This window comes from Homarus americanus, unplaced genomic scaffold (assembly GCF_018991925.1).
Source record: "Homarus americanus isolate GMGI-L3 unplaced genomic scaffold, GMGI_Hamer_2.0 scaffold27457, whole genome shotgun sequence".
NCBI lineage: Eukaryota > Metazoa > Arthropoda > Malacostraca > Decapoda > Nephropidae > Homarus > Homarus americanus.
The window spans coordinates 181,728-200,000 of record NW_024731296.1 but is presented as its reverse complement, the minus strand read 5'-3'; the positions used below and the strand labels follow the sequence as shown (position 1 = coordinate 200,000).

The following is an 18,273-nucleotide window of genomic DNA, read 5'->3' as shown; positions in this document are numbered from 1 at the left end:
GTCCTGGACGGGGTCAGGACATAAGCAGGGGACCCCGGGGGGCGGGGAGGGCTCCTCGGGGGGCGGCGAGGGCACAGCGTTCACCACCTGGGTCATAAAGTCCAGTGCCCCGGGCATCTCTGCTATGAGGGGCTCAACGTTTCTGCTCCTCCTGAGTGACCGTCGTAAACGTTGAAAAAATGAAGGTCGTGGCTCAGGTGTGACGGCTGCAGGTAGGGAGGCTCGGCGGGTGCGTCGTCGCTGTAGTGCCGGGGCCAACCCTGTCTGGTAAGGTATAGTAGTGCCATGGAGGGGACACAGACCTCTGTCACGCCCGCCTAAGCTAATGGACCTCTGCTTCTCTCCCTGGACGCGAGTCTCGGGGATGGGGGACGCCTGGGGCTCCCTGCAGAGCTCCGGGTCTGATGTCACCCCCGTATCAGATTCTGTGTCCACCGGGACGTACACACCCCGCCGGCGATGGTTATGGCGAGGTCCTGACGCTCCTGAACCCCCGCCGCTGCTGCCCTGATCTCCCTCCTGGTTAACAAGCGTCAAGAGGCGGTGTATGAACACTGCGTCTTTGCTGCTCGCTGACGATGTCATGGAAGTTGGTAACTCAGCTGTGTTCTCTTCAAAGCTGCTCGACTGTTGTAACAGCGGAGGCGACACAGAGACTGAGCGACACCCCAGCTCCAGCCTCGTCTCGGCTACTAAAGTGATCGGTTTCTCCAACGTCACGATGTGTCTCTCACCGGCGAGGCTGCTGGTGCTGCTGCAAGTGGCTGACGACCGTCGTCGGCGGTCATATGTACTTGTAGTGGCTAGGGAGTGAGGGAAGAACACTGCAGGAGCGACGCATCTCTCCTCTTCTTGCGACACTCGCCTCCCAACTATCTCCATGTGGTCCTCCTGACTACACAGCGCCTCAGGGTAAAGGTCGCCCACCAGGTAGTCGTCGGTGATGGTGGCTGCACACCGTGACTTCTTTCTTTTTCTCCGGGCGGAGGTTCTCCTCGTCGTACCTCCCTCAGGGGCCTCTGCTTCAGGGTGCTCAGTTATTCGCACACAAACGTGGTTGGAATCCTGGGTGGGAATTTCATTCTTATCAATATGATAAGACTGCATTTCTTCTATAGTTTTACTCAGTTCATACTCATTTTCCCTGGACTCCGATATGGGAGGTTCTATGACAAAGTTAACTTGCTCGTAAGTGTGTCCTGCGAGGCTGCTGTTGAGGCTGGAGATGCTCATCTGATCACCTTGTATCTGACGAGGCACAGGCGGTGCTGCCCTGGGCGGGAATGGTACGATATCCTCTGGTAAGAGAGGCATGACTCTCAAAGCCTCGGCCTCTCCACCCCCAGCAACCAAGCCCTGGCAGCCGGGGCCCAGCTGTGGTGGCGGCCCCCTCGGCAGCGGCAGGAGAGGAGGCTGTGGAGGGTTCGCAGTTTCCATATGGCGGAGAGGAGACCAGAACCATGGGAGGGGCGGGGAGGCTGGTGCCCGGGAGGGTGTTGGTACAGTGGAGGGGGGCGGCACCTCCTGGGAGGGAGAGCCCCCGGAATGCCTGCTGGTGCGTTTGTCCCGCGGCAACACCAGCTTCAGCAGGAGCGACGCACCGGGTATACTCCCCGTCAGATCTTTCCGAGGATTCTCTTCGTGGGTGCGGTGGTCGGTGTTGTGAGCCGCGGGATTCTCGTGATTCTTATAAGAGCCACGCTTGGTGTCTGGAGGTATTGTGCAGTTACGTAACTCAGAATGAGAACCGGGAGGGGTCTGTGTGGCGGTGCTGCTGTGGTGTGTCCCTCGACGTCGTATCCGACGTAAAGTGCTGCCCTCTGAACCCGTACTACGGCTGGAGCTGTGACGCTTGACGTTTGTCACCTTGTTGCTCCCGCTCTTCCGCTCTTTTTTATCACCAGGAGAACCTTCTGAGGTGAAGTGGCGACTACCCTTTCTTGACGTGGAGTCTGGACCCTTACTCTTGTCCCGGGTGTGAGGAACATCTTTGTTGTGAGGCTCATCTGTTGTGTCGAATGGGAGTTGCACTCTTATGACAGTGACGTCACCGGCATGTGTCGCCTCCCTGGGTAGTGTTCCCCTGGTTGGGTCTTCTCTGTCGTCTGCACCCCCGCCCTTGACAGTCTTGGGGGTCATATCTGCAGATAATCTAGGTTGGCCTCCCTCCTGAACAAGAGGACGCGGCTCCTTAAGTATTCTGACATTACCATTAGCGTCCCTCGTTCTGTTGTTCTTGGCGGGACGCGCGTCTTTCTTCCTGACGGGGACCAGGCTGGGAGGGGGAGCAGAGTCATCCCGTTGATGACCACTGCCTGAGCTGCCTCGGTCCCCTGGTTTGATGGGAGGTACCCTGGCCACCTCTTGCACCTCAGTGTTCTTCAGCAGCAGCCACTCCCGGGCCACCACCGTCCGAGGTTCTGACACGCCCTTATCCCCGCCAGGCTGAGGCACTTCCACGAAGATGTCCCCGATAGCGTCATCTCCTCCAGCGGCCGCGTCCTTCTTCTTCTTGGCAGCCTTACGCTTCCCCTTGCTCTTGCCACTGCCATTAGAGGTGGGCCTTGTGGTCTTGTCAGGCTTCCTGAGGGTTGCCCCAGCCTCCTGACGGTGGATCATTGCTTGCATGGTCAACATTTTCACTGTTTCTCTTAAGTTACTTCTTCCACCACTTAAACGTTTGTCTCACGCAACACTTTACTTTCCTCACCAGTAAAACACGTCACATTTTCTCTCACTATATTGCAGTAAAGTTCTACAACACTGAACGAGTCTTTGGTACTTCCAAGTCAACAATGAAGGATCAGGTACGTCAAGTGATTCGTAAATAAATTTGTATTGTACACTAGCCTATACAAATCATTAACCTGTGTATAAAAAGGGAACAAGTGTTAAAATATAATCTTACATATCAACCTTAAGAAAGTCACCAAAGATACAAAATCAGTCGGGAACTCACACCGTGGGAGGTGTTAATGACCTGTGTACACACTACCAGCTGCCTCACACCTCTAATATTTACCTCGCACTGTTCCGCCAGGGGGGCCTCAATCACATAACCAAATAAATTTCCCGTAGAAAGGATACATTCACAATTATATATTTTCAGTGTACTCAAGCGCCGAGGCCAAGGGGAGTGTGTTGCTCTGCAAGACGTCATGTAAACAACATCATAAACAAAATGGCTGAGACAAGCGCACACTGCTGGCACTGAGGCCCACGCACGCATGTTACAGACTTGTCATAGCGGCCACGCCCACACCCAGTAACTCTGCGTGACGCAAAACTAATGCAGAATCTTCGACTTGCTGGTGATGAGCAGTTACAGGGTCATGGAACTTACCATGACCGACTAAAAAGCAGTCAATCAACATCACCTGGGCGGAAATGGCGGCGGGCTGCCAGACGTCCGAGACAGATTGAAGAAAGAAAATGGGATTTCCAAGGTTTGTAATATTTATTGTCGTGGGTCCAGACTCTCAGAGGCTCATGCGGCGAATATTCCTCATAACTATTACGAGGAATATTCACCACATGAACCCTCGAGAAACTCGACCCAACAGCTGATGAACGTTACACGTACGTACGTGTGTGTGTGTGTGTGTGTGTGTGTGTGTGTGTCTTAAGTGTATTTGTCCTTCACGTACTTCAAGACACTGGGAACAAAACCCCCCACTACGAGGTACTTGAAATAACCCAAACGAGGTACTTGAAATAATCACATAAATAAATTGAGACAAAGTATGGACCACGCACTCTCTCAATATATACAAAGGATCATGAAGCAAAATATCTGGATTAACCACCCTAACCTAATCCCCCACCCAAGTAGCGGTAAGTAGGTAATATTAGCTCGTGTGATATATCTTCAGATGAGTCAAATGTCTTCCCTAGGAGCAGGAAAATATTAACCAAGATATGTGAGGAAACAGAGAGACTTCGGATAGACAGGAAAGAGGAGGAGGAAGAAGAGGAGGAGGAGGAGGAAGAGGAGGAGGAGGAGGAGGAAGAAGAAAAAAACGAACAGTTCTGAGAGAAGAGGAAATAGCAAGAGTTCTATAAAGAGAGATACGAAGAAACACAAGACACAGGAAAAGATTGACGACATAAAGTGAGGAACTGAACTAAGACATAAGAAAGAAAAACAACAACACGAAATTACAACACCAACAACATTTTCATAAGGGTGTGATAATAACAGAGATCCCTGAACCCCCTCACCCCCCGCCTCAACACCGCCTCCACCCCTCTTCAACACCCCTCCACACCCCCTACCCCTCTCCTCCACACCCCCTACCCCCTCCTCCACACCCCCTACCCCCCTCATCACCTCCTCCACACCCCCTCACTTGTCATCCTCGGGGTCAAGAACGTGTCATAATGGAATGCGTAAAGAGCGTGAGGTGTCCCTTGGGTTTAAATCACCACGAGGGAGGCGGCCACGAGACTAAAAGGTCACAGAAGAGCCTAAGGTTAAGTGGGGTCACCATGGGAGAGGGAAGGGTGAGGAGGGGAGGATGAAGGAGGTGAGGAGGGAGGGTGAGAAAGGGGAGGAGGAGGTGAAGGAGGGGGAAGGAGTGAAGGAGGAGGAGGGTGAAGGAGGGGGTGGGGAGGAGGAGGAGGAGGAGGATGGGAGGGGAGGAGGTGAGAAGGGAGGAAGTGGGAGGGTGAGGAGGAGGAGGGGGAGGGAGGAGGAGGGGAGGTGGGGAGGAGGGGTGAAAGGGAGGGTGGGAGAAGTGGGAGGGTGAGGAGGAGGAGGAGAGGGAGGAGGGGGGATGGAGGGGTGGGGTTGATGATATGCAGGTGGTGATAATGGCGGTGCAAGAGAAGGTGGTGACAGCCCTCCTTTGGTGTTGGGTACTCAAAGCATGGCACTCCATACGCACGAATGAGCCGCGCACACACACACACATTCTAACGCACACACGCGGACATGCGCACACTGCACGCTGAACGTCAACAAGGCAACGAATATGGGCTGCGTTCACTTCCCAGCTGGACCCCATCAGGGTAACAAGCATGTGGGACACACACACACACAGAGCACGCACACGCACACACACACACACACACATATCAAGAAGCGCTCAACACACTGCCCTTTCGACTCTCACTGACCATCACCACGGCCTCATCTGCAAATTTGGTAAAGCTTCTACCATCCCCGACACCGGCTCCTACTACACCACCTGAGATCCTTGTCCGAGAATTGCTGTTCGACACTACAACCGCATCCAGCCCATACGTGCACGAACTGATCGCTATAAGAACAGCCCAGTCCCAACCATTGTAAAATTATCAATAACATGTAATAAATCAGTGTATTCACTCCCAGTAAACACTGCTCCTACACTGTCACTATGTTGAAATGAACTGTGGTTAAGCTGATCCCCATCTAAGTTATTATATGTCTTATTTGTGTCACTTATGTTACTTGTATATTATTTGTAATTCGTAACCCATTCCCCAAATATGTAACTGTAAATTTTCAGCCTTCTGGCTGCCAAGCTCTTTCAATAAACCGTTAATTATTATTATTTATTATTAAAGCACGCACGCAGACAGACAGACAGACAGACAGAGACAGACAGACAGACAGACACACACACACACGACAACCCATGGAGTCAACACAAAACAACTTCCTCCCATCATCCTAAACAAACAGGGCTGGCCAGGTCCCCTCCCCTCCCTCCCTTTAGCCTGAAGTTGTTTCAGTTGAGAGAAACAGGGAAGGAAGGGGAGGGGGGAGAAGAGAAAGGGAAGAGATGAGAAAGAAGGGACGAGTTTAGGAAGAAGGAGAGATAAGGGAGAGATGAAGAAAAGGGGAATATACACAAATGGGGAGATAATGAAGCGGAAGGAAGCGATAAGCCAACAGTGAAGAGCCCCTCTCTCTCTCCCTCTCCTCCCTCCCTCCTCTCCCTCTTTCTTCCCTCTCTCCTCCCTCCCCTCTCCCTCTCCCTCTCTTCCCTCTCTCCTCCCTCCCCTCTCCCTCTCCCTCTCTCACTCCTCTCTCCCTCTCCTCCTCCTCTCTCTCCTCCCTCTCTCTTCCCCTCCTCTCTCCCTCCCCTCTCTCTCCTCCCTCCCCTCTCTCTCCTCCCTCCCCTCTCTCTCATTTTCCAAGTGTTTATTACAACTGTGGGAATACAAGGTCTCCTCACTGTCTTCCCACGTCCACGACTATAAGAGCTACCCTGAGAACGCTTAACCAACTCAACACATGCGGGTCAGGAGTCACCTATCAGAATCTGGTCAGCTTTACGTCTCCCCTATTTCATTGTCACGATTATATGGGTAATAGGGTCCTAGTAGTAGCTTTGGTTTAGAGGAGAATCGAACCCGGGTCAATTGGGGTGGTATAAGGGATTACCTGTAGATTACGACTTTTGTTTTAAGCTTCTTTTAACTCAATATTTAATAAACTTAATGGTAATCTAACCTAACTGTATAGAAGGGAAATTAACCTATATTGATCTAACCTAACCAGATACAACCTAACCTAATCTAACTCATCTAACCTAACCTAACTTAACCTAGCCTAACCCAACCCAACCTAACCTAACCTAACAGACAGTGTGAAGCCACAGAGAGGTCTTGAGAGCACCAAGATGACGACACGAGCTAACTTAGCCCCTTGTGACACCGGGGATAAGGATGGTGTCACCTACTGGGAATCGGCTCCAGTGTCACTCCTCGTCACTCTCGCTCTCCACCACCATACATCTCCACCATCACCAAACACATCTCCACCACCACCTCATCACATCTCCACCATCACCAAACATCTTGCACCACCACCTCATCACATCTCCACCACCATCAAATACATCTCCACCACCACCTCATCACATCTCCACCACCACCTCATCAAATCTCCACCATCACAAATACATCTCCACCACCACCTCATCATATCTCCACCATCACCAAACACCTTGCACCACCACCTCATCACATCTCCACCACCACCTCATCACATCTCCACCACCATCAAATACATCTCCCACCACCTCATCACATCTCCACCACCACCTCATCAAATCTCCACCATCCCAAATACATCTCCCACCACCTCATCACTCCACCATCACCAAACATCTTGCACCACCACCTCATCACATCTCACCACCCTCATCACATCTCCACCATCACCAAACATCTTGCACCACCACCTTACACATCACCATATGGCCACACACTTGAACACTACGTCCTCGACTGTGTGAAGATAGAACCTTTTAGGGACAGGTCCAAGCACACTGTGTGTGAAATGGCACAACACTTCATCTCTAATGGCTTATTAAGATTGTATCACTTAGTATCTATATCAGTTCTCATGTATAGAACCAAATACACAATGTGCTTGAATACTTCTCACGCAAATGTCAATAACAAAGTGTGCGGCCAGACATACTGCCTCACACGCCTGTACTTACGCATTTGTGAATAAGTTACCCTTTATGTATAGAACTAAACAAATAATGTAATTGAAATATTGTGTAACATTCACTGCCATAATATCCTGACCACGGGGGTTAATTATTATGACCCGTTGTAAATTCTACTCTGTAATCCTTTTGCACTACCGCTCACAAGATGAGTGTGGGGTGCACAATAAACTAGCCGCTGTAAGCGGCAAAATCAAACCATCACCGCCTAAAACAACACCTCCACGACCTTCATCTTGACACTACCCACTGCCTTTTTGCTTGACGCTGGTGCATGTGTATGATGATGATGTTGATAATACGTAACTGAGAGAGGGGACATCCCAAGAAGTGAAAGCAAGTCTCTCTTTTTCTCTCTCTCTCTCACCTAAAACAACAACTATTCTCTACATTTTCTCATCAGGCAGTTGTCACGTCATCCTATGACCGTGAATGAATTCAACCTGTCCAGGTATCTATTAAGGCCAGGAGACATCAATACCGGTCGCCAGGGATGTCAAACAGGTTTCCTTGATTAATGTAATGCGTCGTTCCTTTCAGGTGACCACAAGTGTTACAGGAGATGACCCCGCGGTGGTCTCGTCATCACCCGACAGTGTTCAAACCGCCGACGACTCTGGCAACAGGACGTTCGTTTTGGCTCCGGCTGTCTCAATCCCCGGATGTGTCAACCTTGAATGTTTAATTTTCCTGAAGTTTTAACCCGGGATGTTTAGGACCACCGAACGTATGGGCCTTGAACGTTTTGGGTGAAACATTTGGTGAAAACATGGATAGAGGCCGAGTTTGCCAGCACGTCCTCCCGCCAAGGCTTGTGGGATAGGGGACAGGGGGCGAGGTGTTCTGCACAACACACACACGTGCACTACCACACCTTGGCACGGCTATCCAGTTCACCTCCGTGCTACCTGGCCTTCCCCAACCTATTTTACCTTAACCTACCTCCACCCCCTCTACCACAGACACGCCCCTCAACCACACACACCCCCTCTACCACAGACACGCCCCTCAACCACACACACGCCCACCGACTTGACCTCCCCTTACCCTCCTCCCGGCCATCATTCACCAACACATCCATTATCCTACTCCCCAACATCTCATACATCCTTAACTCACTCCCCATACTTCCTACTCACACTTGTCTCCCCCCACCCACACACCCATCCATTAACACCAGCCAATCTAGTGTACAACGAATCTTCAAAACACTTTCTCCTAACAGGTGATGCGGGAATTTCCAGATGAGTTCGTAAATTCTCTTCCTCCAACACGATAAATTCTCTCACAACCAAAGTAGAAGAGAGAGAATTCCTCCATTACGTCACGGTAGAGTCTCAGTGCCATTTAGACGTCATATTAGATAGGTTTTCCCGTCATATGTTACGAGGAGAGATGTTTAGCTGGCGAGTGTTTGAGACCGTGGAAGGAAAGGTGAGTGATCTTGGCCCATGGCTGAGTGACTCGGGGGGCAAGATAGTGCTGCTGGAGGCGAGGTGAGACAGACAGACATAATGAAGGTTTTGTTTACACCACGACACACACACACACACACACACACACACACACACACACACACACACACACACACACACACACACACACACACGTGCATACACCTGCAAGAAGATGTCAACGACTCCATGCAACTGACACACACACACACACACACACACACACAGACACACACACACACACACACACACACACACACACACACACACACACACACACACACACACACACACACACACACACACACACACACACACACACACACAATGAGAAGATAAAGATGAATAATGAAAGGAGGAAGAGATAATGATAAAGAGAAAGACAGATGACGAAACGAAACACAGGAATTACAAAAGAATAAAAAGATGACCATACAGTGGGAAAGAAGGAATGGAGAGAGAGAGAGAGAGAGAGAGAGAGAGAGGAAAAAAATCCTTATAAACAGAATTAACCCAAATAATAAGAATCGTACAAAGACACACACATACACATAATCACACGTACGCGTTTGAATTGAATCCCTCACAACTACTAACATACACAGGTCGACAAAGACATGGCTAAAATAACACACAAGTTTTAAATCACTCGCTCGACGCATTCGGTACGTCGGCAGCTCAAGTTCGACCTCAATTATATCTCAATTATCAATGGATGTGAATAAGAACACTTTGGCACGGGATGGGGGTCTCTGGGGTCCTCAGTACTGGTGAAAAAGATCAAAATATACGGTACATATCTCCCTGACCTTGGCGGGTGATATCTCGATTTTTAGAGATGGCGGCCAGAGATAGAGGTGGTGCCTAGGGGTAGAGATGGTGGATAGAGATGGTGCCTAGGGATAGAGATGGTGGCCAGGGGTAGAGAATGGTAGCCAGAGATAGAGATGGTGTCTTGGGGTAATGATAGCGCCCAGGGTGTAGAGATCGTGTGAAAGTCTGAGGGCATAAGAGCCACTAAAACACTTTGTCCTCGGGTAAGGTCAAGTAAGGTCACACAAAATCACCTCGACAATTAGCATCAGTACTCGAGCTAAGGTCAAATGTACGTGACCTTGACCTGACCTCGACTACAAACAATACTTAAGACAATAACAGCACTATAGGTCCTCTGGGAGTTTGAATCCAACACCCCATCAGAGAGTTTGGTTGTAGCGGCCACCGACAAACAGACGGACATAATCGATACATTAGACGGTTAATGCTGAAGGTTAGAGAGTGATAAATTAACCATTCTGTGAGGTAACAATGGCGGATAATGCGCAATGAGACCAACAAATGGATGGTAATGGTGAATGACCGAGGAAGAGAGGGAAGGAGTGGGCAGAGGGAGAGAGATAACAAAGGAGGAAGGAGGGAGAGAGAGAGGGAAGGGGAGAAGGAGAGAGGGTGGGGAGAGAAAGAGAGATAACAAAGAAGGGAAGGGGTGGAGAGAGGAAGAGAGATAATAAAGAGGGAAGGAGGGAGAGAGAAAGAGAGATAACAAAGAAGGGAAGGGGTGGAGAGAGGAAGAGAGATAATAAAGAGGGAAGGAGGGAGAGAGGGAAGGGGTAGGAGAGGGAGACGAAGGGAGACAAGGAGGGGAAAGGAGAGAGAGGGGAGGAGAGAGGAAGAGGGAAAGACAAAGGAAGGGAAGGAAGGGAGGAGGGGAGAGAGAGAGATGAAGGAGAGGGGGTGGAGAGAGGGAGAAGAGAAGAGGAAGGAAGGAAGGGATGGGGAGAGAGGGAGAGGAGGAGGAAGGAGACAAAGGGAGGAGAGAGGGTGGGGGAGGAGAGGGAGGGAGGGAAAGGAGGGAGGGGAGAGGGGTGAGAGAGGGCTACACCCTCAGCTCGTCCTCTCACTAAGATGTAATTAAAGTTTAGCGAAAAATAAACTCCCCAAGCTGTATCGTCAAGGGGGGGCGAAAGAGGGAGGAGGCAGGTGGTGGGGTGTAGCTAGAGCATAGAGGGGAGGAGGGAGATTGGAGAGGGGAGAAAGGGAGAGAAAGAGAAGGGGAAGAGAAGCAGTTGGGATCTTGTTGGGAGTCGAGTAACAGGAAGGAAGGAAGGAAGGAAGGAAAAGGAAGGAAGGAAGGAATGGCATGGATCAGTAAGTACTTGAGAGAGAGAGAGAGAGAGAGAGAGAGAGAGAGAGAGAGAGAGAGGTGACGATGGACTCATGTATTTACAGGGGGCTGACGCTACGCTACGGGGGGGTGGGTTCCTTCCGTTCTCTACGTTACACGCACTCTTCGCTCGGTCCGGACGCACTCATATCACTCTCACAGCTTCATGCACTCACCCTAAGGCACTCTCACGCTCTATATGTAGTACTCTCTCTCTCAAGGACTCCATGTACTTCACGTTTAACACACACACACACACACAACTCCTGGGTGTAACTATAGACAACAAACTTGACTGGAAGGCCCATGTAAATATACACAGTCAAGGCAGCCTCGTACCGTCTCTACATGCTACGAAAACTTAGGTCACTTGGGACACCCACGCCAGAGCTGAGGACCATCTACAACGCCTTTATTCTCCCCAAACTAACGTATGCGTCACCAGCCTGGTCGTCGTCTCTCAACTCCACCCAACAACGTCAGCTAGAGAAGGTACAGAAAAGGGCCTGCAGAATCATGCTCGGCGCAGAATACTCCGGCTACACCAACGCTCTCTCCACTCTGGAAATGCCATCCCTCAGTGACCTCCACCATCAAGCACTGGAAAGGTTTGGCCGTGGACTACTGCACCACCCTCGCCATCGCCACCTCCTGCCCCCCACCCAACTCGCGCAGTCCGCCACTACAACAAAATTCAGCCCGTAAGAGCCCGCACCGATAGATATAAGAACAGCACCATCCCATCTATTGTTAAAATAATAAACAACTCCTGATTTATGAACTGTACAGCCCTGTAAATGTATTCATTATGTCTAAATCAAATGTAAGTCTGTATATTTTCAGCCACCGGCTGCAACTCTATTAATAAAACTGCTTATTACATACACATATTATTCATACATATTACACACACACACACACACACACACACACACACACACACACACACACACACACACACACACACACACACACACACACACACACACACACACACTTGTTAACACACCACCACACCTCATTAACTTACTCATTTAATACAAGGTGGAAATAATAATACCCACTAATCCATTACTTCTACAGGTGAGAAATCTAATTAACTACTGAAGGTGTGATGGTTGTGGGGGAGGGGGGGTGGGGGGGGGTCTTGGGTATTAATATATGCAAGTATTTATTTTATTCTTTACCTGTACCTTTATATATAGTGTATAAAAGAGAACTGGATAATGATGGTGAGAATTATCCCTAGTTAATAGTGAAGTGACCAAGGGAGACAGAGATAGTTGGAGATAGTGGGAGGTAGTTGGAGATAGTGGGGGAGAGTTGGAGATAGTGGGGGAGAGTTGGAGATAGTGGGGGAGAGTTGGAGATAGTGGGGGAGAGTTGGAGATAGTGGGGGAGAGTTGGAGATAGTGGGAGAGAGTGGGAGATATAAGGAGATAGTTATAGTGGGAGATAGTGGGGGATACTTGGAGATATAAGGAGATAGTTATAGTGGGAGATAGCTGGAAATACGGAGGAGACAGTTGGATATCGATAAGACTAACAGCTAGAAATACCGGGGAGGGAGACCAGCAGGAGACCACGGGAAGGGAGACCAATAGGAGACACCGGAGAGGGAGACCAATAGGAGACACCGGGGAGGGAGACCAATAGGAGACATGAGAGATATAGAGACATAGTGACGCCACACGCTTAAGTAACACCTTGATCTACTGGTTGGTATCGACCCACTGTTGCATGACCACCACTACCACCACTACTACCACCATCATCACTACTACCACCATCACCACCACCACCACCACCATCATCATTACCACTACTACCAAGGCCACAACCACCACTACCATGACCACAACCACCATTACCATTACCAATATGACCACTAATATTATATATGACAATCACTACCACCATCACTACTACCATAACCACCACTACCACTATGAACACTACCACAACCACCATTACTACCACCATTATAACCACTACTACTACTACTACCATCATGACAACCACTACCATCATTATCACTACGGGAGAGGATAGTCTATTGCAACATTGAAAGTGCGAACCTTTTGTGTGCAACTGTGCATGACCGCTACTGTGCTCAGGCAGGGAGAGGAGGGAAGGAGGAGGAGGAGAGGAAGAGAAGAAGAGAAGAGGAAGAGAAGAAGAGGAAGAGAAGAAGAGAGGGGTGAAAGGACGGATGGGAGGGAGTAATGGAGGAGGAAGTTAGTATGAATAAGGAAGGGAGTATGAAGGAGGGGGGGGAGGGGATGGACGAGGGAGGGAAAACGAAGTGAGGGAGGGAGGGAGGGAATGAGGGAGGGAGGGAGGAGGGTGGGAAGGGAGGGGAGGGAGGGAGAGAGAGGGGAGAGGGAGGAGAGAGAGAGGGAGGGAGGGAGGGGGAGGGAATGAGGGAGGAGGGGAGGGAGGAGGGAGCCGAGGAGGGAGGGAGGGAGGGAGGGAGGGAGTGGAGGGAGGGAGGGAGGGAGGGAGGGGTAGGGGAAAACGAAGGAGGTAGTAAGAAAGAAGGAGGGAGGGAGGAGGAGGAGGGAGGAGGAGGAGGGAGGGAGGAGGAATGAGGGTGGGGAGGGGAGGAGGAGGGAATGAGGGTGGGAGGGAGGAGGAGGAATGAGGGAGGGAGGGAGGAGAGAGGGGAGAGAGAGGGGAGAGAGAGAGGGAGGGAGGGAGGGGAGGGAATGAGAGGGAGGAGGAATGAGGAGGGAGGGAGGAATGAGGGAGGGAGGAGGAGGGAATGAGGGAGGGAGGGAGGGAGGGAGGGAGGGAGAAAAACCAAAAAACTAGTGTGTGTGAAACTAGCCAGACTTAACATGGTGGTTATCACTCACACTACCACCTACACTTTACTACACAGGCAGTTCAGTATACACCCAAGCGGCTACACCTCCTAATATGGCTGTACACTACTACACCCGCGGTACACACACATCACCCTACACAAACTACACTCACCCTTCCGTCCCCCTAAACACACACATCACACTCCTCTTCCCAACACACTGCCTAACACAGGGTTCTTTACTCAGTCTTCGCCTCAACACATCTCTATCACTCACCCTCAAGTTCAGCCTCAACACATCTCTATCACTCACCCTCAAGTACAGCCTCAACACGTCTCTATCACTCACCCTCAAGTTCAGCCTCAACACATCTCTATCACTCACCCTTAAGTACAGCCTCAATACATCTGACACCCACCCCAAGTGCCAGCCCTCAACATCTCTACCACTCACCCTCAAGTCTAGCCCAACACATTCCCCACATCACCCCTGCCCAGCCCACACATCTCTATCACTCACCCTTAAGTACAGCCTCAATACATCTCTATCACTCACCCTCAAGTACAGCCTCAACACATCTCTATCACTCACCCTCAAGTTCAGCCTCAACACATCTCTATCACTCACCCTCAAGTTCAGCCTCAACACATCTCTATCACTCACCCTCAAGTTCAGCCTCAACACATCTCTATCGCTCACCCTGTCTAGCCTCAACACATTCTATCACTACCCTCAAGTTCAGCTCAACATCTCTATCACTCACCTGCACAGCCTCAACACATCTCTATCACTCACCCTCAAGTTCAGCCTCAACACATCTCTATCACTCACCCTCAAGTTCAGCCTCAACACATCTCTATCAATCACCCTCAAGTACAGCCTCAACACATCTCTATCACTCACCCTCAAGCAGAAGTATAGAATAACAGGGATGAACGAGTGTTAGTCATTACCTACGTTAACCGGCACTTGGAAAAAAAAATCACCCCCTCATTGGTAAAATATATTCATTGGTCAGATCAGTAAAGGCGGAATTATAAACGACACGAGATACAACAGCTGGCGATGAGGGTGTTTTGATAGATAGCTTTGACCTGAGATGAATTGACCTACTAATTAGAGCAAGCCAGGCACTGTATACTGGGGTAAGGCACAGTTCATCACCACACCCAGACAGTGACAGTGAACCAGGCACTGTATACTGGGGTAAGGCACAGTTCATCACCACACCCAGACAGTGACCAAGGCACTGTATACTGGGGGTAAGGCACAGTTCAGTCACCACACCCAGACAGTGACAGCGAAACTGCACTGTATACTGGGGTAAGGCAACACCACACTCAGAGACAGTGAACCAGGCACTGTATACTGGGGTGCGCAGTTCATCACCACACTCAGACAGACAGTGAACGCACTATATACTAGGGGTAAGGCATGTTCATCACTACACTCAGACAGTGAAACCAGGCACTGTATACTGTAAGGCATGTTCATCACCACACTCAGAGATAGAAAGTGACAGGAACTAGGCACTGTATACTGGGGTAAGGGCAAGGTCTATAACTACACCCAGACAGTGAGCAGTGAACCAGGCACTGTATACTGGGGTAAGGGGCATGTCTATCACCACACTTCAGACAGTGACAGAACTGTGCACTGTATACTGGGGTAAGGTACAGTTCATCACACACTCAGACACAGTGACAGTGAACCAGGCACTGTATACTGGGGGTAAGTGTACAGCCCATCACTACATCCAGACAGTAGACAGTGAACCAGGCACTGGCACTGTAAGCACAGTTCACCACACTCAGACAGTGAGCAGTGAACGCAGGCACTCGGCACAAGTGCCCATCACCACACTCAGACAGTGACAGTGAACCAGGCACTGTATACTGGGGTGTGCACAGTTCATCACCACATTCAGACAGTGACAGTGAACAGGCACTGTATACCAGTAAGGCACAGCTCATCACCACACTCAGACAGTGACAGTGAACCAGGCACTGTATACTGGGGTAAGGCACAGTTCATCACCACACCCAGACAGTGACAGTGAACCAGGCACTGTATACTGGGGTAAGGCACAGTTCATCACCACACTCAGACAGTGACAGTGAACCAGGCACTGTATACTGGGGTAAGGCACAGTTCATCACCACACTCAGACAGTGACAGTGAACCAGGCACTGTATACTGGGGTAAGGCACAGTTCATCACCACACCCAGACAGTGACAGTGAACCAGGCACTGTGGCGCTGCAAGGCACAGCTCATCACCACACTCAGACACAGTGACAGTGAACCAGGCACTGTATGCTGGGGTAAGGCACAGTTCATCACCACATCTCAGACAGTGCAGACAGTGAACTGCACTGTATACTGGGGGTAAGGCACACCATCACCACACTAGACAAAGTGAGTGAACCAGGCACTATATACTGGGGTAAGGCACAGTTCATCACCACACTCAGACAGTGACAGTGAACCAGGCACTGTATACTGGGGTAAGGCACAGTTCATCACCACACTCAGACAGTGACAGTGAACCAGGCACTGTATACTGGGGTAAGGCACAGTTCATCACCACACTCAGACAGTGACAGTGAACGTGTACCCTTTAAAACCACAGCGGCTGACGAGCGATTTATTGGTTATGTGATACTACGAGTCGACTGTGTGGGAGAAGGTGACGCATGCAGGGAACACCACACCCCACCCACACTACTACCCACACCCCACCCACATACCCAGTAAAGCAGCACAACCACATATCACACCGTGCTTCATACTCCACAACCTACTGTACGCCCCACATAACACCCCACACCAAAACACAACCCCCACACCCACATGCCACCCTCCCATACACACCACACCAGAACACCACCCACACCCCACCCTCCACACCAGAACTCCACCCTCCCATACACACCCCCACCCCCACCCACACGCCATTCTCAAACCCAACACACTATACTACCCACACGCCACCTCTCACCCACATGCCACCCCCCCACCTGAAACACAACTTAACTGTGAACAATCCACTTTATACAAGGACACACAACACACGAAATTTACACTTTAAAGGTAAAACTATATGAACACTACCCTGACCACTGTGTATTGATTCTACCTATTGGTTAGGTTAGGTTAGGTTCATTTTTTAGGCACGTTAGGTTATACCAGGTTACGTTAGAAGTAGGTCAAGTTCGATAAGAAATAGGTTAGGGTAGGTTAGAGGTAGGTTAGGTATATTAGGGTATAGGTTAGAGGTAGGTTAGGGCAGGTTAGAGCCCCCCCCCCCAGGTCAGAGCTAACGGAACTAACAGGATCCGTGGTACAGTTAGTGTTAAAGCCTTCAAACTCTCTCATCAGCTGATCGGTCGTGTTTGTTGACGGTCTCAAGCTGCCCCCATCAGCTGGTGAGCCACGGGACGCTAGGCTGCTGTGTATCATCGTCTCTCTCTCTGGTTGACTCAGTTGGTGGTGGTGAAGGTCGGTCACGTCCCCAGTTACTCCCTCCTATCACCAGTTATATCCAGGCTTAGTTAATACACCTTCCTTAGTTACCTCTAGTTACAGCTATTACAAACCTCAGCTGCACCAGCTCACCCACCTAGCCATATTTTCTACCCTATACTTATCCCTGAGTCCAAGCTACTTGTCCTAAGCCTAAGCTGCATCAACCCAGCCAGTAAGCACGTGGTAGCCCTAGCCCCAGCAACAGCAGCAGTAGCATTAACAGCAGCAGCAGCAACAGCAGCAGCAGCAGGAAGCAGCTCGCTAGATGACTCACGACTCTTGAATGCATCATGGACTTGCTGTTTTTTTTTTCTTCATTTCTTTCTCGCTGACATTTGAAGGTGTAACTTACTTAATCTCCCGCCTCCAGTGGACAAAATTCACCCCTTTGTTTCTGTCACTGCTTTTATGTAATACGGAAGACAAAAGTACAAAAACAAACAATATATATATGTCTTGTTTATATGTCGACGTGTGATTAATACTCGTATGTCCGTATCATATTTTTTTTTTACCAAGGACGCCTCAATACAAGACAAACGCAATTATATGGATTCTCTGTTACATCTGAACTTTTACCAGAAATAATTAATCAACGACGCAGAAACACCTCACGTTGACTACCCAGTGTCTGAAAGCCCGCCAAAAGGTCCCACTGAATCATCAATAGAATGTTTGCATCTTGGATCGTTCGCCACAACAGACTCGGGGTAAAAATTGTTACGTGTTGGAGAGCGAGTAAGAGAAGGGAGTATCCATGTCAGGCATTTAACGCGGATGAGGAAGTGGGTGAGTGGTGTGGATGATTTGGGTGAAGGATGGGTGAGTAGTGTGGATGATTGCGACGTGTGTTGGTAGATGAACTAT

At 49.9% G+C, this 18,273-nt stretch overlaps 1 protein-coding gene across 7 annotated transcripts in view; it reads right to left on the bottom strand.

The window, feature by feature from the left end:
* The window catches only part of LOC121867580 (adenomatous polyposis coli protein-like), a 240,190-nt gene that overhangs the window by 66,456 nt on the left and 155,461 nt on the right, over positions 1-18,273 (bottom strand). For 5 of the 7 annotated variants that reach the window (XM_042367594.1, XM_042367590.1, XM_042367592.1 and 2 more), the window contains exon 2: positions 1-2,867. This exon is cut by the window's left edge and continues 90 nt beyond it. The exons of the other annotated variants lie outside the window; for them this stretch is intronic. In XM_042367594.1, coding sequence (XP_042223528.1) covers positions 1-2,637 — 2,637 coding nt within the window. In that variant the 5' untranslated portion in view covers positions 2,638-2,867. The remainder of the gene's footprint in view (positions 2,868-18,273) is intronic. 7 annotated transcript variants of the gene reach the window in all.